A 25309-nucleotide genomic window follows, 5' to 3' on the forward strand; every position below is an offset into this window, starting at 1 on the left:
AGAGAATGATTTAAAGGGATTTGTTAGAGGTGATGACTGAATTTAGGATCTGGATTGTACAGTGAGGAAAACAAAATAAGCACTAAGCTGTGTATATTCAGATGATCTCAGGAAAGATTACAGCAGCTAGTCCACGCTAGACTGCAGCCAGCTGAGCACTGGAAGTGTCTCTTTCAGCTCTAACTATTCTGTGGCATTAATTTAATGCTTTCTGACAGACAGGGTAGGGTGGAGGCATGGGGAGGGTGGTCCTGCCTGACCCCAGAATGCCTTAACTCTGGGCTGAAAGTCTGCAGCAGATTTGTGTCCCAGATGTGGCACTGGTGTGGGCAGGCTCTCCTGGTAACAGTGAGATAGCTGCTTGGCTGTTGGTGCAAAAATCCTGCTCCGCCCTGCAGTCATGGACTTCAACATCTACCCTAGCCCAGAGGCGTGTTTCCAGCTCTTGTTTTAGCTCAGCACACCTCTGGGTTTTGTGCAAGAAGCAGTCTTAGGCAACAAATGTCTGGTGGTTTTGAAAACAAAGCCATAAAACTGAGAGTATTTTTCTGGAATACATGGAGTTTTTTTCTGAAAAAGACCTAACTTTATAAAGCCAAATATTTTAAGAATTTGCTTTTCTCAAGAAAAATCTAAAACCCTAAGGGTGATGTTTTAGATAAATATTTGTTCATTTCACAATGACACTTTAAAAAACTCAGAAAAAATCTTGAAGAATTCTAATGAGAAAAAATCATGTCGCCCTTTGAAAAAGTTTTCTTAGTCAGATAATTTTTAATATATACACTTGGTACACATTTTCAAAAGAAGTACAAAGACCAAAGACCAGAGACCCTAAAACTTGGTCTTTTGTGAAAATTTTCAAGTGAACTCAGCCAGTACTCAGTTTCACAGCCATCACTTTTTTTGCACTGAGTTACCCTGAGACATGGCAAGTTCATATAAATGAATTAACCAACCACAGACTAGAAACTCTCCTAGTTGTAGTAGTGCTAGCATAAAAATCAAATTTTTACTCTCCATTTTGAGACTAAAGAATTGCATTTTCTTCCCTGTGTCACCACTGTCTACCTACATGAGGTGTTGTGTAAGGCCTTATTCAGAATCATTTACATGGCAAGATATCATACCATTGTGTCTTTAACCTGTAAGAATAATTTGGAATTACCTGTTTGACCCAGAAAAAAAAATCATTATTTTCTTTGACATTTTAGTGTAGAAACATTGCTGCAAGCAGATCAGAAACCTGTTGCTATTTCCATATATAAAACTAAAGTCAGGTTTGGTTTTTTTTCTGACATTTGGTGGGCTGTATTTTCTAAATAGGGACACTGTGGTGAGACTATGGATATATTTGAATAACTTTCATCATTTGCACAAGCAGGCATAAAGTACAAATCATGTTTATTACTATCAAAGAAATCAGAGCAAATAAAAAGGTAGAAAAACAGGAATAAGCAAGAAAGACTTCCAGGTTTCTGGAGATGTTTTTGACTTGTAGGATATTCAGCTTCTTGGACCACTTGAACTGTTTGCATTTTCCTCCTGTTTAATACATCACACATTAGTATCTTGACCCTGCTTATCATCAGCTTGAGATGCAAAGCACTATTATGTTAAAATTTTGCTTTCTTTTATAAGGGATAAAAACCCCTAAACATATGACAATGTTCAGATTGTGCATTACATAAAGTGATAATAGGAAACGGAGAAGAGAGGAAGAAAAATTGAGGATGAGGAGATATGAACATTTTCTTTGTTCATGTGATGTCAGCCTGTTGACTAAAACAGGGCTTCTGTTGAAATGAGAAGTGAACAGCACACATATCATCTGGCTTAACATTATAATAACTAGAATTGGTTTTTATTTTTTATTTTTTAAAAGTCAGCATTTTCTCAAGTCCCTAAGAGATTCAGTACCATGAAGGGAGCTCTCTAAAGCCTCTCAGCCTGCCTGATGAGTGCAAACCAATCACTATGACTGTAATCCATACTTTTGGTTGCAGAAGGCAGTACCTTCACTTACATTTGAATGGGTTATATTTATTACCTCCTTCCTTGGGAGCCCTGATTTGAAGTGCTGAGGGTTTACAGTACATCTATTATTTTTTACCTCTGTTAGTGGCAGTGTGATTCATGTATGTCAGTTGCTCAGTTTGAAAGACTTTTTGGCCAAGCTTTCAAGAAGGGTGGAGAGAAAGAAGCAGAAAGCAAACGATCATGAATAATAAATCATGATCTTCTTCCTGCAGGTTTCATGAAAAACAGGAGAGGTTGTGCCTTTTTGCATGCACTTATGTTTTTGCAATCCCAAACACTTTGGGCATTTTGATGTAGAGTGGATGTAGGGCTTTTGTTCTCCATGCCTCTGGCAGTTAGGAAATGTCAAGCAGAAAATGCACTCTGCCTGCAGGGGAAGAAGTCACTGAGGTGCCCGGTGGTGCAGTATCTCTGCAGGCTTTTTCACAACACAGCAAAGAGATGAACCCTGACAGCTGGGTCTTCCTTGCATGTCAGCAACACTGAAAATTCCACAGATGATCCTCAAAGAATGAGGTAAAATGGGGAAGATAGGTAGTTAAATGCATATTCCATTTTAGTCTCCTTTCAGTTTCTTTCTTCTTTGGCTAACAAGAGGCTGGTAGGAAGTGGCAAGGACAGAGGAAGGAAATCCATTTCAAAGTCACAGGTTTCTTCATAATTAATGAAAATGAAAGGTGGATTCCCATTTTTCACTCCCTTCCATCTAAATTACTCGATTATTGCTTATCTTATTGCTTGGCTCCAAGTGTTGTTTTAGAGTTCCCTTGTAGTAAGAGAGCAAACAAGGCTGTGTATAAATAAGAATCCAAATAAAAATTAGCTGTTGACTTTAATCTGCAGAGTTTAATGAATATTATGTACCATGCCTGTTTTTATCACTTTTTTTGTGTGCATTTCACTCCTGAAGTGGCCCTAGTGTGACACTTCAAATTATTTTCTTTCCATAAGTATCCTAAAAGTTGCACGAATTAACAAAACGGTCCTGGTGACTCTTCAGGGCTGGTCCCCTATCATTGTGACTGGACACCAGGAAAAACAAAGCTCTGAAAATTGTGTTATCATTCATTGAGGCTACGAGTACTCTGGTAAACAGGCCACCCTGATCTAGATACTTAATTATAGATACCTACTTTAGCAACTAATTTTACACCTAGGACTGCTTACGTGCACTTCTGAATGGATTAATGATTTCCTGAATTTGGCCCCTTCTTTGAGAAACTCAGTTGTTGTTCATCATTACTTGTGAGGCTGGCTAGAAAACAAGATTTTGTTTATTTGAGAAAAAAAAAAGAGATTTGAGAGTTTCTTTCTGGCTTGGAAAAAGTTATCTGTACAGAGGAATGTTGTGGAAAGTCAGAGAGGAACTATGAGGCAGCCTAAATAACCAATCTACTCTATAAGCTAAAATGACCAATAGCTGAGTAAATAGGGCAGCACTCAGCTGGGATGTGGAATGACATATTGAAACCCCTGCTCCAATTAAACACTACAATGGAGTATGAGATTGTATTTTTAAATTTTCTTTTCTGCTGAAGTTATCCTAGTATGTAAATACAGTTAGTTATTCTTCAGATGAGAGAAGTGTCTAAGAGTTCTGGTCCTCTTCCTTCTCTTGTTTCATTTAACAGTAATGCTGTGAGCCTTAAGGAGCTAGCCATTAAAAGATTTCCATGCATGTTGGAACAATGCAGGATTAATGAGATTTTCCTAAGATTTTTTGAAATAGAATTTTGACCAATCTAATATTTTCTTTCTTTCTTATTTATATGCTGTTTAAAAGGGGAAAAAGAAATTTCTCTTTAACCAGGTTGAAATAAAAATGTGTGAAAAGCATAACTTCACTGCTGCTCTTCAATATTTATTTCTGCATCTGAAGAATGTAAGTTTTCCTACAAAATGCATTGGAAAGATGTGTAAGGATTTATTTTAGCTTTTGTTTTTCTTTTCTTCACTAAAGAAAGCCGAACAAAACTGCTTTTTGAAGTGCTGTAATTGTTTAGGTAACTGACACTAAAAACCAATGACAGGATGTGAGTTTCTAATTTTGGTGATGTCCCATTGTTTTGAGGGGAAGCTGGTTTTGAAGTAGTGATTGTAAGCACAGCAGGTGCTGGGATCTTGTAGCAGCAGGCAGAACTATCACATGTTGGGACAAAAGTTCCCTTTTTTTCTTGGTAGGTAGAGGGATAATATTCCCACAACCATTTTCTTGACTAACATATACAGTATGCAGAGCTTCAAAAATCTAGAGGTACATTCTGGTATTTAATGTATAAGCTGCCATGTTATGACTGTGTTTGGGCTCTGCAGTACTTGCAGGTGTGTGATGGAAAGAGGGAAGAAGCAACATCAAGCTGGAATGGATTTCTGAATCTTTGTCATTCAGTCTGATGTATTGGGGAGTATATTCTTATTTCATGGAAAAACTGACTCATCTTCTTCAAAAATACCTTTTACTTCCACAGTGCAGTAATTCACCATGATGGTAATGCTAACTGAAACAGGGATTACTGAGAACAGTACAGATGATCCCCTATGGAGTATTTCTGTCTTCCCTCCAGAATAAAACTTTGGTGCATCTGAATCAATTTGCATCCTTCCACTGATTTCCAAGTGCAGGGAATTGGGTTGTGCTCTGCTTGGGTGGACATGCAGGCACTCAGCAGCATCTGACCTCTCCAAGAGCCCAACTTAAATATACTTTGCAGATTCTTGTCAGCAAGGGTGGCCTTGATGCACATTGGCTCTGGGTGCTTCCTCCTGCCCTTCCTCTTTTGTAATTGATCTAGTGGTTTGAACAAAATGCAGAGAAAGAAATTTGTGTTGACAATATTTTAATAATGTAATAAACTGCTCCTGCTTACCCTGTTCCTGTCCTCCAGTAGCACGTGGATGTGCCTGCAAAATGAAATGGATGCAAATTTAGGATGCATATATATTCTTTTCCTATTTAAAGTAACCTTCCCTTTCCTAATACTGAAATGCAATACTGCATGGCACCCTGCATCTTAAGAGTTGCATTGTCAAAGCTTTACTTTTCTTGTGAAAATATTAATCTTTATCTTATTGAACTTGAAGATAGGTATGATAGAATGGGATGAAATCTTTGAAAGGAAAAGCAAGGGAAAAACTCCTTTCATTTTAATACTGTCCTCTACTGTGGAATATGATCATTCTGAAATGCAAAATAATTATTTTCAGAAGTATTCATATTTGCCCCAGGGATGTCATCTCTGACAGAGATGATTTAACATCACCCATCCAAACAGGGAGTGAACACTTACATGGAAATTAAATGATTTTAGCCTACACAGAAATTCTGTGGTGTGATTATAGTGGGGGCACAGGAGCACCACTGAGAGCCCTCCAGCTCATCACTGCCATAAACAGGCTGGAGCACCCAACCTCTCAAGAATGACTTCATGTTAATAAAGTCTTTACAACTCAGCAGATTTAAAAAAAAAATAATCTAATTTCTTGTAGATGTCAAAAAAATTTCAAAGTTCATTTTGAGCTGCTGAGGAATGTGGGGTATACCTCTAGGCTCACCCTAGATATACAGAATTTATGGGCAGCTGTAATTTGAAATAGTACAAAAGAGGCAGAAACAGGGATGAAAACCTCTGAGTGGTTCAGACACCAGGCTGGTTCAGCAGAACACATTTTCAGCTGGTTTATATCCCCCCTTCTGCTGGAATGTGGCTAAACAAGATTGGGCAGGGAGAGAGAAAAGTGACAGTGCAAGACTAGGATGGGAGAAGAGAGAACAAGTAAGATTGTAACAGAATTTCTGTCCAGATGCTGAATGCTTTTCCTGTCATAGATGCACTTGGGCAAAATGAAAATTTTGGAAACTTCACTCCTTGAGTTTGCAGAGTGCTGGGGTTACATCTCAAGCTACGTACAACCTAAAATCGAGTCTCCTCTTTTAAAATGAAAGTACCATAGATTTTTTAGTCCTGTCTTCATACCTGCATTGAAATAGTCACATTGAGATTTCTTTTCTTTTTTTTTTTTTCTTTTATTTTTGCCATTGGCAGGTTAAGCCATTGATCCAGAAAGGCCACGAGAACCTGGTGCACCACATCCTCCTGTACCAGTGCAGCAGCAATTTGAATGACAGTGTTCTGGACTATGGGCATGAGTGTTACCACCCCAACATGCCAGACTCTTTTCTTACATGTGAGACAGTCATTTTTGCTTGGGCCATTGGAGGAGAGGTAGGATGAATATCTGTCTAGCATGGTTCATCAGTGGGGCTTTTTGAGGGTGTGTATAATCATGAAATTTGTCCCTAGTATATTAGTGATTACTCAATCTGTCTGTTTTTAAGGATATGGGATCAGGGTCCCTAAATGCCTCAGCAGTGAGTCCTCAGCCTCCTCTTGGCCTTTCAAGTATGTAGTGCAGTGGTCATCCTGAGTGACAACCCAAAAGTAATGAAAATAGTCGAGAGGGAGTTGATGTCTTAGGGCAGAAAGATAGCTTTGGAGCATGGAAATCTCTTGCTGTATCAGCTTGTCTCATCTGACATGGAAATACAGTGCCTCCAGCAATGACCAGTGTCTGCTACCTGTGGACAATGACAGAAAGAAAAGCAGTGTCTGTAGGTGGCTTCATAAAAGACACAGAGGCACAACTTTCCAAATGAAGTTATACATGAATTTAATTATATGGTGCCTCACCAGGACCTGGTTTCACTGTTGCCCCATTCAGGCATATCATTCTGAAGTTTCTTACCTGTCCAAAGAAACATAATTTCAGTGTTGGAAAGATCCTGTGTCGCTGCAGAGCCAGCATAAGGACCACTTTACATATGGCAGTGGGGCATATCTACTGAAAATACAGGCTATGATGCCCTGCTCACTCCAGGCTGTGTTTGCAATTTATTTCATGTTAATTTAAGCTGCATTAAAGTTAATGCTTTCAGCTGACATAACACAGCATGACTACAAAAGAATCCCAACTCTTTACACCCTTGATTCACTGTGTGCCCCCTCAAATGATGGTTTGGGCGCTGAGAGGAACTGAGGTGATGATACTTTCTGGAACCTTCATTTGCCAGCCTGCAGTCCAAAGCCATCTGCAAATGCTGCAGTGTGAGGAAGCAGGAGTTGTTACATGGACCCATCAAAAGAAGTTTAATCCACTAGGAGCATTATCCCTGGTGTATGCTTTGTGCATTTTTGCCATCAGCTATGCTCTGACCTAGTATTTGTACTTTTAACTGTCTTAATCTTAAGTGAAATTAAAAACTCATATAAATAAGTTATCATTTGACAAGCCCTATGGAGGTTTTTGCAGGGATGATCCTGTTGTTACAGATCTGTAGAGAGGAATCTGACAGATCTAGGTTATGTTCTGGTTTGCCCAAGTGCCCATTTCACTAACTTTAGCTTACTCTTATGTAGAATGAAGGTGATAATAATTTTTACTATATACTACAATTAATTTATTAATGTCCATCGAGCATCAGAAAGCTGGAATCTCAAATTGCACATTTCAGATAGTTAGAATGTCAAATTGCATATTAAAATATTAGCTATAAACTATAAAATGGTGCAGATTGATTCCAATTAAAGTGAATTTGGTAAATGAGTTCACTTAAGGAGATACTGGTATTTTGGTTTGAATCAGGAGTGAGCTTTTGAAGTAAATCTCCCAGTTATCCCCCCTTACAAAGCTTTGTTTATCATCACGAGTGGTTTGAGAATTTGCACAGGCCTCTCTGGGATGAAGTTAAAATAAATGTGCAGGGGTGAGCCCAGCACCTTTAGCAATAAATGGGACATGACCAGAGCTTGTCCAGTGGGTCCGGCACAAGCTGTTTCACCATGCAGAGCTACTTCTTTATTGGCTTGCTAGTGGAAACATAGCCAGAAAGATCACCTTTATTGTTCAAATAATTTTACTTAGAATACAGTTGCTTGTGCATAAAAAAGCAAGTGAATTACATGCAAATTCAGTATTCCCTGGAAATTACTGCTTTTAGAAGATGGGAATATTTAAAATGTTGATTCACTTCTTCATAAGGGTTTTATTGTCAGAGTAAGTGCTTGATGATGCAATGTTTATAAGTTTCAAATGGATTTTTCCTTTTCTGCTCAAACAATAAATACAGAATAAATAATCATAAGATCACAGGATAATGCAGGTTGGAAAGGACCTCAGGAAGTCTCTAATCCAGCCTCCTACTCAAAGCAGGGTCAGAGGTGAAATTAGACTAGTTTGCCCAGAGCCTTGTCCTCTGGGAAGCATTAGATCTACTGTTTTATATTGACAGAGTTATTAAGTTTATTGAGTACATAATAGGTATATTTTATCACAATGCCATGTTCAGAAAGCTGTAAAAGAAGTGATATTTTAAAATTTTATCATTAATATGATGATATCATTGCAAGAAGGAGTCAATGTACTTACAAGGAGAAATTAACTCTTAACTGTGGCAAAAAATACCTTAACTCTGTATTGACTTCTGTGTGTATTCGTTTCCAGGGCTTCACCTACCCTCCTCATGTTGGCTTATCCATCGGCACAGCAGCCGACCCTCTGTTTGTCCTTATGGAGGTGCATTATGACAATCCATCAGAGACAGAAGGTTTGTAGCCCCACAGGCTTTAAAGCATGCCAGACTGGAAAATGTACTACACTCAAGTGCTCATCCCTGCACTGCACGGCAAACAGAGCAAATCAAAAGCTGAGGGTTATTTTTGCTCCTGATCAATAGTTCCTGGTTCACAGTGTTTTTTCCCACTGCCATTGAATTTTTTTTTTTTTTGCTGTATTTCTTTAGATATGCATCTGCCTGAACAGTGGACAGTTTCTGAACTAGAGGTATAGACTCAGGTGTTTAGACCATTCACTGGGTAAAATTAGTTTATCTTAAAAGATAAGCTTTTAATTTACAATAATGTTTTAAAATTGTTCTTCCTGAATTTAATGTATATTTAGAAGAAGTAAAAGGAAGAAACCAAGGATCCCAGGAAAATCAGGGGAACTTGGAAGATGCCTCTGGGAAAGATACTCTTTTGTTCTGAAACAGAAGTTTATTAACCTACTGTACCTGAGAATATTGTGGTGGTTGCTGCATATGAACTGAGTAAAATACAATTTAGCATAGTATAGTGGCCTTTATTTACACCCCCATGTGTTAAAATAAAATTTGCTATGTGGGCTATGGCATTCTGCCTTACTGACATTTCCCATCTTCATCTTTTAATTTTTTTTTTTTTTTTAATTTAATGATAGACTGTACTTTCAGCATGTGGGATACAATAAACTTTATTTGCATCCTTGATATTGTATGCTTTTTCATCAAATGTTGCATGAAAGCCCAAGAAATCACATGCTGAAAAGCTGTGTCCCTTTGCTTTGTCCCTTTGATTTGGTTGTGTTCCTAAATCCATAATTTTAATTGACTGTGCTGTATGATAGTGTTGGTTTAGCTGAAGTGGAGGATACCTCCAAAAAGCTGGAAAACTGGTAATATTTTGTTTCCTTTTAAGCAATAGGAACAATTGTGCCTTTCTGGGACAGTCCCAAAAGACCTGGGAAAATTCAGACAGCATAGGCAGAGCAGGGTATTTGTAATCCAGGTCATGCTTCTCCTCCTCCCTGGCAAAATAGACAGTGTAAGATTGTGCCAGGAGTGCAAGAGAGCAGACCTGAGTGCTCCATCTGCTTCAGGTGGGGACAAATGAGTTCTCCTGACACAACAGCAAACCTGCCCCTGGGTCACCTTCATGTGTGTGTTTTGGCACCTGAATTTTCCCAGTTTGGTGAAGGGCTGCACTGTTTGCCTCACTTTGTGACCTGGAGTAATGTTTTCCTAAGTGACTCAGATTGCCAGTGGCTTTTGGCTCCCAGCTAGGAGCAGTTGAAACATTTTTTAGTGTAGCGTGGATGGGTTTCACTGTTTCCGGTTTCGTAGTCCTTAGCACTCACATCTCATTTGAAAGGTGGCCTCTTTTGAGATTGGTTATCAGAAACTCTGACATACCAGTTTTGCCATACAGAAGAGTGTCTGACATTTAGACATGAACAATATCTAACAATTTCTGAAGCAGAAATACCAAATGAAAAAAGTCAAGTTGATAAGGTTGTACAAATTTCTCCAGGAAGGGAGTGAGTAGGGGTTCCCAAATGCTAAAGTTGGGGTGTTGTGGGACACAATGTATCTCCTTAAATGTGATTTGTATGTTGCAGAAGGTCTCATGGCTGACTACCATTCTTAATTGGATATGCACAGTTCATATCCTTTTTTCCTCAATATTTATATGCACTACTCCATCAAAGGTATTTTAGTGACTGTGTAACAGTCCCTGCTCTGTACCTCTGCCATTTGCTTATCTTAAAATAGACTGCTGCTATCATATTGATGTAAAATTTGGCTTCAGGCACTGCTATGTCTGCTTTGTTTTTCAGATGACTAATATAGGTCACTAGGAAGAATTTTACCTTCTCTGAGATATTTGATATGTTTTTTTGCATTGCTCATTTTCAAAGTTGAAATTATTTCAGTTACTATTCAAAATACAGAGAGATTAATAGATGAACTAACAGAATGAGGTTCCTGTGCAAACACAGATTAATAATCTTTTGTGTGTATCTTTACAAATAAAAATGACTAAAAGAAGACAAGTATTCTAAAGCATTTAGATTATAAAGGCAGCATAAGTTATTAATTGATGCACAAACAAACATATGGCTAAACATATGTGAGTGACCAAAATAGATTTGTATTATTTTGACTCTTAAAAAACACAGCCTCCAAACAGCAGGCTTTGGTTCTTTAAACCAATTTTTGAAATCAAGATAAGTCCTTGAGTCAGAGCAACATTAAAGTACTCTGTAATTCTCTTGCCTACTTCACTCAGGGTGGGGGTATTGTCCACAAGTCTGGGATTTAGTAAGGCAATTTTCATGTTTAATTGGTGCTCTCTTAATTGGAGAGATTGTAAAAGGGATATATTTTTTCATATCAGGTAGTCTGTAATGTAACAGGCAATCCAAAGCAAAGGGAAAATATAACTAATGGTAGGACCGAAGATGAAGAAATGGATAAAATTGTCAACTAGAAGAGAACAGGTGGCTTGAAAATTTTAAAGAGAAAAAAACACTTCCTGTATATGGTTTCACACATTTCCGTAATATTGAGATTGATTCCTTGCTTTGCATGTAGAAAACTTATGACACAGCATGAAAAACAGGAAGCAATATGGTTTGGGGGTTTTTCTCCTTTAAAAACCTGATTTTTAGCCACGGCTAACTGTGTTCTTTTGTTGCAGGCTTGATAGATAACTCTGGTTTGAGGCTATTTTATACTCCAGTTTTAAGGAAATACGATGCTGGGGTTATTGAAGCCGGTCTTTGGGTCAGCCTCTTCCACAATATCCCACCAGGCATGCCTGAATTTGTGTCAGAGGGTCACTGCACACTGGAATGTCTGGAAGAGGTATGTCCCTTGCCTGAATCCACCGGTTTTCATTCATGGAAATAATTGGAAGAGTTACTTGAACTTCTTGGAAAGATTGATAGTTTCAGTTAAAAGACGTGGGCAAAGGTGGTACATGTTGTCCTCCAAAATGTTGTCCTTTTGAACTGGGTACTTGGCATGCTCACTACTCAGGCTGCTTTATTTATTTGAGTAATAATGATGACACAGGGCTTGCAATGTTTTTATTTTGTGTTCAATATGTAAGCATACACTGCTTTCCATGGCAAAGCTATTAATAACTTGGAATAGACCTGGGCATGTGCAAAAGGCTTCTAATGATGAAATGAAAGCCTGAAAGGTATTCTTACACCGGCCACAGAAACTGAAAATCTAAACAGGTTTTGCATTTATTAAGTTCTTGGTTTCATTAAGATAACTTAAATATCTCTGCAGGCAATAGAAGCATTGTCTAAAATCTGTGGCGACTGTATAATGAGAGGTTCTCATATACTTTGTCATCTCTAGGGAAAAGTTGAATTAATAACATGGTTTACAATGAAAGATAAATTAGACACGAAATTTAGATTTGTTCTTGGTGGTGTTAAATATTGTGTATGGTACTGGCATTTTCAGCCTTAAAACTCTTGAGTAATCCATTATCATGAGGCTTCTGACCCTAGGGCTGTTCTTGAAAGGTATTGTGATGACAGATTATTTTTACCTTGAGCTCTGAACAAGAATTAAAGCTGAGCATACTCAACATAAAATTTAGATCAGTTGATGTCAGCTAGAATGGGAGTGATGCCAGATTTGTGTCAATTTGGAAAAGTTAATTTGCAAATGTTTTTGACCTGGAAAAAAACTTTTAGATGTATACTTATGGTATTTCCCTACCAGTTCACTTAAAGATGGAAAGTAGAGGATGTTACAACTCCAGCCTCTCAATTTAAAGTGCATCTCTTGGCATCATTAGTAACTGCATAGAAATTTCTTTTCACAATAAACATCTACATTAATTAGTGTTAGCCATTAACACCAAAATAATGTGCAAGTTTTAGTACAATTCGCTTGAAAGTCTTAAAACTATTGAGAATTATTTGCAGTCCAGTTGATTTTAATTTTAAAAAATGTGTGCATTAGGAGTAAAACCATGGTTTTGTTATAAAAAATAATCACAGAAAAAACCCTAACCTTTTTTGTACATAAACCCTGAATTTCACTTAAAGTTTTGGTTTTGCTCCAAACTGCATTTTTCAGTAAACTGAGTGAATTCAAAATGCATTATTGAACGTATTTTCACTCTGTTAGTAGATAGCATTACGTTACATTCCTTTGCCTTTGGGAACACTGATGGTGTTGGTTTCTCTTGGCCAGGCTCTGGGTGCTGAGAGACCTGCTGGGATTCAAGTGTTTGCGGTACTTCTCCACGCTCACCTTGCTGGCAGAGCTATCAGGATGCGCCACTTCCACAACGGCGAGGAGCAGAAGCTGCTTGCTTATGATGACGAGTTTGACTTCAACTTCCAGGAGTTTCAGTACCTGAATGAAGAAAGAACCATCTTGCCAGTACGGCAGTCTTAATTATTTTCTTGAAAGTGTTTAAGAGATCGTGTGCCTATCATTTTCTCACTTTTAGGATTAAATTTGCCAAAGAATTTCTTAGCCTAGCATCATAGAATTCTTGGATGTTCTGTTAATTTTTCCACTTACCACAGAGTCACTAATGCATTAAAGTTTCAGTGTCTTGGGACTGTCCACATGAGTCACCACAGAACTGGCTTGGTTCACCAAATCAAGCTATTCTTTGTGTACATTTGATATCCATAATAACCTGAACTTTACCATCACAAATGTTTAAACAAAGGAGATCTGAAAATCCCTTGTGTGCCTGGCTGTACGATTTTCATGCATCCAGAAAGATGAATAATGGAAATGCCTCTGTATGGCTTTACAGAGCTGTGGGACCAAGTAGTATATCTTCAGTATTTGCACACAGCAAGCATCCAGTCTTACAAACATGTTTAACAATCAGCCAGATCTCCTGTTTGTTTCACACTTTTTCTTGTTGGGAGTAAAACTCCATGCTCATGTTCCACGTGATGTTTCAGTAGTAAAGAAAACCCTTTGAAAGAAGAAATCATACAACTCTATCTACTGTGTTCCTGAAAATAATGCAAGATAACTTGTAGAGATATTCCAACTACAATTATATTATAAAGCAGTAGCTATGCATAGGTATTGCATGAAAAGAGTTTGTATTTTTTTGTGTGTCACTCATTTAAAAATTATTCATTCTTCTTTTGTTCCACCCAGTATGTTTTTTAAAGTTTTGGCATGATGACAGAAATTTTAGTGCTACAAAGTCTACGTGCTCCAGATCTGGCTAGGAGAGTAGCTTGTCCTGGTGCATGTGAACAGGAATGTTTTTAAATTGCAAGTTGCAAAACGTCAAAAAATTGAATTTTTTTACAATTGGAATCACTAAGGGAAACAAATCTGAAAAGAACATTGAAATGACTGAACTTCAAGTCTGGTCAGGAGCCCCATGATTTAAACTTCAGGGACTTCTCTTCAAGCCCCTTTCTCTCTTATGTCTCTTCTTGCACACAGTGAAACTTTGGTATTTGTACTTTAAAGACAAGATGCTAAAATGCTAACTTTATTGTTTAATTTCTACAGCAGAACCTGGATGTTCAAGTGCAGAATTTACTCTTTGAAGTCAAATTGCTCATAGTCTAGGGGCTTCAAAGACAAAGTTACCTCCTTCAGGAAAGAAGGTTGAAAGGTTTAGGAAGAGGGCTGGCAGAAGATGACAGGTTTGCAGAGAAAGCCTGTAATATTTTTAGGAAAATTCATGCAATTATAGCAGAAGGCCTCTTAAAATTCAAGAACATAAGGGAATAGACAACAGAAAAACTATAAAGAGTATTTGATAGTAACAACAACTTGACAAAAAAAGCCAGCTCAAGTAGAAGATGTAATTCTTTCTCTGAAGAGAACCATTTTTTATGCCTTTCATTTTCATCTTATGCAAAACTACCAGTGCAGCTTTACATACTGCACTTACATTATCTGTTGTAATTCAGAGAACAGTTTAATCAATTAAATAATGGTATGATTTTTCATGTAAGTTCTTGTTATTCTCTCTTTCTATAAGCTCTCCCAAGAGTGTAGCCTTCTTTCAGCTTGTGGAGTCCATGTTATTTTTTTTCTTCACATAGTAGCACTCTCTTCTCCATTTGGAAGCAGCAGATCTAGTCTCACAGAAGGAACAACTTTAATGAATGTTATCCAATCTGTAAGATAGGAAAGCCAGAGACCTCATTGACAGGAACAGAATATTCCCACTGGAAGCAGTGACACTGTGCCAGCTCAAGCTACTTCAGAAACCTCTGTCTCCATTTGGCTGACATGAGGCTGATGCACCTTCTTCCAGCACTCTGGAGTACAGATTGTGCTAGCCTTGATCTGGAGAAACAGCCTGTAGGAAAGGAGAAATTCTCAGCCTTTGAAGGGTGAACTGGTTTTTTATAGGGAAGTATAATGGTTGATAAGGCAAGATGATGATACAAAAGAAATCCACTTGATTATCACGGTGATTTTCAGATTTGTACTTGATTAAGTACAGGGAGTGAAACTATTACCAAATTGTAGATCAGTTTGTCAAGACACCAAAAAGTTAATTGTATGTGCTTGAGAAGGAAAGTATTCAGCCTTTCCCATATGTATCTGTCAATGTAGTGAAGTCTTTGCCTGCCCCTCCTCTACTCCCAGGCTTGGCAGAGATATAGTTGTTTTTGTGATGTGGAAAGCCTTCTTTTCCTCATTTGCCAAATATTTCTATTGAAGTTGGCAGTGTAAATTAGCCTGGGTAAAGTAGCACTGGATGAGTTTTGCAGCAAGAATTGTTTGTTTACATTGTCTACTATATAATTTTCCAGAAAATTGGATGGCAACTGGGTACCTTCGTTGCTATTTTAAAAGAAATCCAGACAACACTCTTATTAAGACTCTTTTTAAATCCATGGGGGATCCCTGAGGATCTGGATAATATGAATGCTAAGTGCCAAGGCCTTAACATATGGCAATTACCTAATCCTTCACTCTTTCAAAAAGTCATATCCACTGCTCTGATATTTATTACTTAAATGCTTGCTGTCATCTGTGGTTACCTGAAGCTGGTGTTGATAAAGTTCAGAACAGTGAACTTCCTAAATTTTGTATTTCAGGGGGATAATTTAGTCACAGAATGCCACTACAGTACTGTGGACCGAATTCGCATGACATGGGTAAGCAATATTTTGGTGGATCAAAATAAGTACATAGATAATATTGGGGACTAGAACCTTTTTCACAGAACACTGTTTTAAAAAAGTGAATTTACTTGCTAATGCCTGTGTGCACACAACTGCTTATTGTCTTTCCTTTCATAGATTCTTAGGTTTTAAAGTCATCTGAGCTATTGTGATCTTAGTCTGATCTTTTGCTGAAGGCATTCACATGACTAGTTTGTAAAAATAAGCACATCAGCTCATAAAAAAATCCTTAGAAGTCAAACTTTTCTGGTATAAGGAGTGCTTCTTCACAACATGTATTAGCATGCAAATTCTGCGTACTCTAATGAATTATTTTTATGAACTTATTACACATTTTTCCCTGGAGTTGTAATTGCCAGTTCTTTTGTATTGATTTTTAGATAAGCTGTGATCAGGAGGTTTTTCAACCATTTAGTTTGTGCCTAACGCAGAATCCAGGTAGAATGAAGGTCCTTTGGGTTGGGAAGAGGTGTTGAGAAACCACTCCTCCCTACTGAGGGTGTCCAGCTCTGGTTTGGCACAGTCTCCCAGAAGCAACTTGACAGGTTAACAGAGGCACTGCCCATTGCAATGCAGTCACTGGGTTTTGGAGGTGACGTAAATTTGGTTACTTGGTCATGGGCTGGACTGTGCCAGGAACACTCTATGTGTTGTCTAGGAACACATAGAGTGATGCCAAACCCACTATGTCTGTGGGAGGGATATAGCTGCCTTGCCAGGGTCTGGTGCTGCTTCCTGGGGAGTGGCTGGATCCAGACCGCTGGGAAGTGAGACCTGAGGGCTGTCTGTTTTGTAGGGAAAAACTGTTCCTGGCATGAGGAGGGCAAAGGGATACTTCTCCCTAAATAATGGGTTGCATGTAGGCACATGCAGTATTTATTTAATGAAAAGCAAAAGAGCAAGAATGAACGCTTTTGAGTTTTTGTCCTGTTTTACTGTGTCCTGTTTTGTCCTGTTTAACTCTTGGTTCATGTGTTTTCTCCATTCCTATTCCTGTGGTTCGAAGACACTTGTGGAACTGTTCCCACCCAGGATTTAGGAACATGCAGTTTATAATCTTGTTCATGTTTACCAAGATTAATTTTAAGTTGGTTGTTTGCCCCATGGTTCTCAATGGAAGACTGTTTAGGAGTCTGTTCCTTCTGTTAGCTAGAAATATTATTCTAATAACTGATTTTATAATGCATGCTCATTTTTATTGAGTCAACATAATCTGTTAATATAAATAATTCTTTTCCTTCTTGCTTTTTATTGGCATATCTACTTCCCACCTAAGTTCATAGAGATTCATATTCCATCCCAGCCTCTGTTTTACTAGGCAAAGCTCACTGAATTTCTTATTAAACAGATTAATTGTCCTACAAGATTTTTTTCTTTATGTGTTCCACTTTTCTGAAACGTGGCAAATCTAAGTACCTCGGGGGCAACTGAAAGCAAACCTGAACTTCTCAGATAGTACACTTCAATTTTATTCACAGGTGTTCTTTCTGATGTCTTTTAACTTAGAAGTTATTGTTTGAGTTTCCAGAGTATTTTGTAATTAATTATGTAATAACCTCTTGCTACTTGATAACCTCATGTACAAGATAAACTTGGGCCTCCTGATACACCTTTCATTAGCATATGAATGCTAATCAGTGGTTTAATCTGTGGGATTCCAGTGCTACCCTGATTAAAGAAAAATCCCATTTTCAGGGTGGTCTGAGCACCAGGAATGAAATGTGCCTGTCATACCTGCTCTATTACCCGAGAATCAACCTCACCCGCTGTGCGAGCATTCCCGATATCATGGAACAGCTCCAGTTCATTGGCGTTAAGGAAATCTATCGACCAGTCAGGTCTGTAAAATCTTTATCAATATATGCAGCACCTCTGTTTCTGTCTGTGGGATCCTTGGATCATTTTTATACAACTTTCTTTCTGGTAGAAAGAAAAGAAACATGGTCGCTTGGGACACTTCTTTTGGTCAATATGCTGTGCTGCCAATTTTCCTGCCAAATTATTTTGCATCTTTTTTTCTTCTGATAGAAAAGCAGTTTCTTCTTTTAAGGAAGTCATACTATTCACATTGTTTTGGGTTTGTTTTTGTTTTTTTTTTTCACCACATATATCTGTAAAGAGGCTATATATCAATGTTTTAAATCTATCAATTTATTAAAACATGTCAGTGTTTCATATATAGAGAAGTAATTTTGAAAAAGAGTTTGTGAGCATGGTTATTGAATTTCCCTGGGTAGTTTCGTTGACAGGAATTCTGAGAACAAAAATATGTTCCTTATAGTGCTTAAAATTAAAGCATCTCAACAGGAGATTGTAAACAGTGAGAACAGTCAAAAGTGGAATGTTCCCAAATGAATGAAATGCAGAAAAATAATCAAACAATAAAACAAAATGTGAACTACATTTGTATTGTTAGTTGCACTAAACTAAGGTAATAGGAAGATTTTAAAATCAAATGGATAGACTAAGAGTGTGTCATCACAAATTTTAAAAGTTGTCTTTGCATATACAGTTTATCTTAACAAACCATATAAAGCTATTATTGCAAAATAACTTGACATACAGACTTAGTGGTCTTAGTTCTGACATTTATATTCAAGAAGGGTTTGATGGAAGTCACATTGCAATCAATGTCTACATAATTTTCCACACAATTTCCATTTACAACCTCTTTTAATACAGGGAGAACAGAGTTTCTAAATTAGTCCTGTCTAAAAGAGTCTTTCTGAGCTTAGGAAGAAAATATTCTAACAAATGTATGCTCTCTTGAGTGTTCATTCATGATAACTGTACTTAAGGAAAAAATGCACATTTGGCCTGGGGAAATAAAGATGTTCTGAATAGAGTAAGTATGCAGACTGTCTGCCACAAATGGAATAGTAATTAGAAGAGGAGATTATTAATGCCTCTAGTATTTATGACCTAATCCACAATTCTTGTTTCATTAAACTCTGTTAGCCTAAGGATATGTGACCTGATCCTCATCTCTCTTGTGTCAGTCTAACACTAGAATTGCTTTACTGACTCTTCCAAAGATTCTCTCGACTTACAAATGCAAACTGGGAGTAGGATCAAGGCATTGTGGCGCACTTTAAAATGTTTTTCCTCCATCTGGTGGCACAGACAATAGTTTAAATCATGAGGAGCAGAGATAAAAGTGATTGGGCCATAATAGTGGCCCAAGTACCAAAATACTTGGTTAAAATCACAGTCTCTATGCCTAGATGTTGTACAGCAGAACTCTGGCATAGGAAATTTCTCCGAAGCAAGTGGGAGACAGTCAACTACAAGATAACACAGATCTGTTTAAAGTATTCTGAAAAGATAACTCATGCTCCAGTCACAGTATTAATTAGGTTACTTGATAAAGGTTTAGATACTTCTGTTCATCCTCTAGCTGCATTGATTTTGTGTTTGTAAAAGTTTGAGTTCTCCACCAGGTATTTTCTGTTCATCTTAGTAAAGTCAAACAAGGAGAAAGCAGAAACAATTGAAAAGGTTGGGGGTTTTGGTTTTGGTTTGGTTTTTTTTTTGTTTTTTTTTTATTTTCCTATGTTACTTTTTTAGTTTTCTTTACTAAATGAAATCTCATTCCTTCCCTTTCCACGTGGCTGGTGGGAAATGAGATTGTCCCCATTTCTTCATGGAAAGGATTCCCACACTTGGCCAGATAGATCTTTCAGAGCAGTGCAGCAGGTCTCTAAACCACCCCTGGCCAAAAGTGCCCTTGCAGCCAGCTTGTAGGACTATGGCAAAGGGAATGTCCACAACACTGGTTATTATCTGCTGCCCACCAGTGCATAACAGAGCAACTCCTGTGCTAGGCTCAGCTCTGACCTGAGTTTGGCAGAACCATCTGGAAGCAGCTTTCTAATGGCAAAGGTTCCCTGGCAACCTGGCTTGCCAAACCTAGGAGAGGGTGTGGCTTTCCTTTGGTTTTGTTTTCTTCAGAAGTTACAAAGCAGAAGATCTGCTTTGTATTGCTTGTGCATTGAGTTTGTGGATCAGAGAAGAGCAATGTAGCTCTTGAAGTCCTTAATTTCTAAAAGCATCTGGCAGCAAGTACTAACCTGCTTACAGCCTTTTATAAGTCTGTCAAAATCAATGAAACTGCGTCAGTTTTCAGTAGAAGAGAACTTAGTTGAAAAGAGAACTTAGTGAGCTAGGCATAATATACATAGTTGTTGTGCTTTTATTTTTCTGAATAGGTTTCCCAAAAGTTTTCATCATTCATTTCAGCTTGATAGTTTTTATCTAATTTTTTTAAGTTAATTGTTTGTTTTTCTTTAGGACTTGGCCTTTCATTATCAAGAGTCCTAAGCAATATAAAAACCTGTCTTTTATGGATGCAATGAACAAATTCAAATGGTCCAGATCAGAGGGTCTCTCCTATAATCAACTTGTGCTTAAACTACCTGTGAACGTGAGATGTTCAAAAACAGATAATGCAGAATGGTCGGTAAGTCTGTGTGCTGAAAGGGAGGCAACGATGCCACAAAACTAATTTGATTTACTGTGTTTCAATGCATGTGACTAAACAACTGATTATACATGTTCAGGATGTTTACACAGCTATATTTCACTTACATACAGTAACAAATGATGAGAATGTTTTACCAGTGCTTTCATCTAACTTGAGTTCTAGAAGCATTTAAAAAGAATAGAAAAGTGGGAGTTTTAATCAGCACTTGGTATCAGTAATAGGAAGATGGAGTCTTTCAGTGAGGCTGGGCCTGATCAGAGAGCAACCGTGTATGTCCAGGTGAAGTGACCATGCCAGGAAGCTGTCCTACCTTGGCTGCTTTCCTGGTCAGGGACTTACTTATGTTAGGGTCTTGCAACAGATGATTCAAAATCCTTAAATCAGGTTTCCTCTCTGAGACACCTTCTAGGGGAAGCTTATTGACCGCATAAAAAAGCCTCAAGAATCTACCTTCTTAACTTGGACATCTAGACAACCTAAAATTGTATGAATACTCTTGCAAAAAGTCTTGCTTTTTTAATGGTCCTAGGATCATCTAAAGTATTGGGCCAGAAAAATAAAATTGGATAGTCTGTTCTCTTTGTGCAACTCAGTAAGATTTTATCTTCCATGGTTTTACTTTCCCTATTGTCTTGATGAAAAAACCTGTAAGAAAAAAAAAATTCCCCAATAAATTATTATTTATTCTAAATATCTACTGGTATTTTACCAGAGCACTGCTGAGAAAAGTTATCATCTTTAATGTTGATGTATGTTTAAAAAGAATGGCTAGTGCATGTCATGTCGTCCCTAAAAGGGATGCTTTAAAATATGTATTCCTCTTTGAACTCCTTTACAGACTCCACATTCAAGGCTTTTACTTTTTTGAGATTTTCTGTTCAGAATGGGAGGCAGTCTCATTGTACCAGCTTATTTCCTATTGCTATTTCAGTCCAGTATAGCAGAGCTGCTGTGAGATACTACTGATGAAGTAATTCCTAGGAAAGGACTTCTGCCTCGTCCTCCTCACCCTAGAAGATAGCCCATGCTTCTTCACATGTGTCACACAGTCCTTTCAGGTGGTGAAGAAATTGCCCCTCCTATATCAGCATTCTTGGGTTTTTCCAACATAGGTCAGACTGTTCTGCCTATTGGATGTCAAAGGAATACTGTGTGCTATAAGTAATCAAAGAGGTTCTGTTTTTTTCTAGTATTACTTGTCCCATTGTAGACCTCCTGTGAAAAGTAGCTCTAGACAGAAAAAAAACCAGTTGTAGACAGTACTGTGACTTTTCACCAGTTTTGGTTAAACTTCTTGACCTTTACAGCTGCTGGCTAGTAGCAATTGCATAGCCACCCTTTCACTGATCATTTGTCAGAGGATGAATTAAGATGATGAAAAGCACAGAAATTTTATCAAGAGGGGATGGGCTGAGGTTTTTTTTATAGTATGCTTTCTGGAAAATGCTGTTGCTCTTTATCATACAGGATGAAGGAACAATACTTAAAACTTAAAGGATGTAGTCAAAGAATGAGCTCACTGGGACTGGGAGTTCTTAGCTCTTCCTTAATCATAGTTTCCTTTTTCAAATGACGTGGGCATATTCTTTAAAGCTAAGATTAGGAGTCTTTCCTTTCCCTTCCCTTATTAGTGATATTGCAATTAAGTGACCATCCTCATCAAAATCAGGGACAGATTTAACCTGAATGGCCAAACAATCCCTGAGTTGCTAAAAGACTGAAAAATTTGTAGCAGAAGAACTGAGTTGAAAATACCTTCATCCTTCTATAGAGTTGGTCCCTATTTCAGTTTTAGTTTTGTGTTGTGTTTGCTAAGATTAAGTCAATATTCAGTTGAGGTTTCTTTCTACAGTACAGAATAATAGCAACATAGATGAAATCCCCAAAGCAAGCATATGCTGTACAGGTGGGCATTCAAACTTTCAAAAATGTGCCCAGGAGCTTACTTTCTGCAGAGCTTATTTTCTTTAAAATGTAGGGAGTAAATTTAGGAAAAGCAAGCTGAGCAGTGTACACAAATGTCTCCAATTTCATGTCAAAACTATAGCAAACATGTAGTTACATCAAATCCCATAAAATTGCACTGAGTTCTATGGGAAGAGTGAAAAATGCTCAGTATATAGCAATATGACACTGTTGTATGTGACCCTGCTTGAGCAGGGACATGGGACCCAATGACCTCCAGGGATCCCTTCCAACCACAACCATTCTGTGGTTCCATGGAACAAAAACTGTGTACACAGTTTTAGCTGTTTTGTACATGCAAGTGTGAGCCTTGCATTCAGAAATGAACACATTCAAATATCATCCTCTATCCCCATAGCAGAGTGACACTGCCAGCTTTCTTTTTTTTTTTTGACAGAAAGATGAAAACAACAACTGAACCTGCCAAACAACCCCACAAGGCAAAATAAGGTTACTCAAATCGACCAACCAAAGTCTAACCTTGCTTTACTGGAGAGGATGCCAGTGTGTACTGCTGCTCTCGAGCTGAGAATGTTGGATATGCACACTGGCTGATCATTTGGCATGCAGCATATTCATATTTTTACTGAGCCTGATGTTTCCAGAGTGAGAGTCACAGCCCAAGTACAAAACTATCAATAGACTATCAGGCAAGCTGCCAATTATCTTGAGAGCAAAAAGAGTTTTCTAATCTTATGTGACAAAACTCTGGTAATTTTTTTCTATTTTAATTTCAGATCCAAGGCATGACAGCTTTACCTCCTGAAATAGAGCGACCATACAAGACAGAGCCAGTAATATGCAATTCATCTTCCTGTTTAAGTTGCAGTTTGTTCCTTACCCTGTTGTGTATTCTATACATCACAGCCAGTACCATAGGAAACACTGGGCCCTTTGTATAATAATTTTTATTCATCTGTGTTCTGTATCCCATGCAAGTTCTGATGTGTTTGCACTGTTGCTATTTTAGATTTATTTTTTTACTTATTAATGAACTAAATTTGCTGGATCAAAACAAAATGTGTACATCCTCTGGAAACTGTGGGGGTTTTGGTTTTCAATGTAAAATATGTATGAAATACTGTAGGTACACTGACACATTGCATATTGAAATATTTTCCTGTACCATTTTCTTATACCTTGTCCTGCCTCTTCCACGTGGTGCTTTCAAAGTCATCTATGTATATGGGTAAAATTAATAAACTAAAAGCATCTTAGTTAACCACAATCAGCCTGGTCTGTGTTGTATTATTTTGCCTTGGTTGTTGATATCTGCTGGTAATGAAATTACTGCTATATGGACAGGCCTTGCAAACATAAATTTTGGCATGTCTGGCTGACATGAGCCATAAAGCTATGGGAAAGATTCATTCAGTCTGGGCATTTCTGGGAGCAGCACACTGCAAAACCATCTCAGCTCCTGAGATACGAGAACTAAGGGTGCTAAAGGCATGAAAACCACGGGCAGGACTCCAAATCTCCTCATAGTGAATCCTGTACAAATCCCTTGGCTTGATTGGCATTTCTTTTTCCCAATCCCAGGTAGTTCAGGGTGTTCCTTGTGTGTTAAGATATTTGCAGAGTGAATAAACCTTTGGCGAGAAGTGGGCACTCCTTTTCTAGATTTGATCTGGACAGCAGGAGCAATAAAGATTTATCTCACATTTAGGCTCTGCCATGCACAGGGAGCCGAACCTGCCAGGAGCTATTGTTAGCACATGCTGAGCATTGCAATAGGCCAAACTGCTGATTAAGAAGTTGTTTTTCTGTCTCATATGTACAAAGTTTTATTTATATTCGGAAATTGGCAACTTTTCAACTCAGATGGTGTTGGGTAGGGAAAATTCCTGAAAGAGACAAAATTTATTGCTCCCCAGTGAAATTATGCCACACAGTAGAAACAGACTGAACATTTAAAAAAACCCATTCAGTTTTGTAGCCCCACTGCAGTTACAGTAAGCTATGATTTTTTTCAGTATTATATAAACATTTTTGGAGTGTAAAAAAAAGTGTGGATGCTGAGAGTGCTTCCCTCATTGCTGCAACACCTGCTCTACAACTAACCTCTGTAGGCTTAGTTACACACAGGCTTTGTTATGTAAATTTTATGACATTGAGCACTTCTGGGCAGTGTGGTGAGTCCAGAGCAGATCAAGAACCTGAGCTGAGATAAAATGGTTTTCTGCCCATTTTTCTTCATTAACTGTTAACGACAGATATCAGCTCCCTGTGCAGCTCCTCTTCTTAAGCAGGGCAGGCTGTTTTATGCAAATATCACATAAGAAGGAAGATGAGGAGAGGATCTTGCAGCTGTCTTCTCTGAATTTGAGAAGTAAAATAGAAAGCATCACAGAGCTGGTAGAGCTCCTCTGCATGTAGCCAAAATTACAGTGCATGTGATAGCTGACAGGAGAGAGGCACTGAAGCAGGTCTATGTCTCAAGTAGAGATGAAAGATTTAATCAAGGATCAATTAATTTTCTAGGAGCCATAACAATATCATTAGAGAACTTATGCACAAAGGGAATTTAAAATGAGCCATGAAGGTAAAAGTTCACAGGGCCAAGCTTTATCCTCCTGATGCTGTATCCGTACTTAGCTAGGAAAAACTCTTATATGGGAAAATTCTTTATCATTGTTGGGCAGCTGTTTGCTCTAAATATACCTGGACTGTGATATATTCTGTCATTCTTCCCTTTGGTCCTGGATGAGGTAAGGAAATAGTGTATGCCAAATAGCATATGTTTTTTTTGGGATTAAGCTCCTGAAGTTCCAATAAAGAAATGTAACCATGTAGGTGTCTTCTTCCTACCAGAAGAACTATGTTCTTCTGTTTTGTATTCCCAAATAGAACTGGTTTAAAAGAGTAGTCATGGTGAATTATAGGCAGAAAAGTCTTCTGAGTGATTATTTTTACAGATCTGTTCTGAATGTAAAAGTGAGGGGCATCCTTCATCTAAGATATCACGAAGTCTAGGATGCATCCTATTCTAACAGGAGTCAGCAGAGACCTTGGCCTTTCTTATGTTCAAACCCATCCCTAATTTGGGCATGTTTTAACAGCTTT

General features: G+C 37.9%; 1 protein-coding gene across 1 annotated transcript in view; it reads left to right on the forward strand.

The window, feature by feature from the left end:
- The window catches only part of MOXD1 (monooxygenase DBH like 1), a 49699-nt gene extending 26228 nt beyond the window's left edge, over positions 1–23471 (forward strand). The window contains exons 5-12 of the mRNA XM_059842078.1: positions 6084–6263; positions 8539–8641; positions 11331–11497; positions 12854–13045; positions 15709–15768; positions 17491–17633; positions 20086–20254; positions 22981–23471. Coding sequence (XP_059698061.1) covers positions 6084–6263; positions 8539–8641; positions 11331–11497; positions 12854–13045; positions 15709–15768; positions 17491–17633; positions 20086–20254; positions 22981–23145 — 1179 coding nt within the window. The 3' untranslated portion in view covers positions 23146–23471. The remainder of the gene's footprint in view (positions 1–6083; positions 6264–8538; positions 8642–11330; positions 11498–12853; positions 13046–15708; positions 15769–17490; positions 17634–20085; positions 20255–22980) is intronic.
- The last annotated feature ends 1838 nt before the right edge of the window (positions 23472–25309 follow it).

This window comes from Haemorhous mexicanus, chromosome 3, assembly GCF_027477595.1.
Source record: "Haemorhous mexicanus isolate bHaeMex1 chromosome 3, bHaeMex1.pri, whole genome shotgun sequence".
Lineage (NCBI taxonomy): Eukaryota > Metazoa > Chordata > Aves > Passeriformes > Fringillidae > Haemorhous > Haemorhous mexicanus.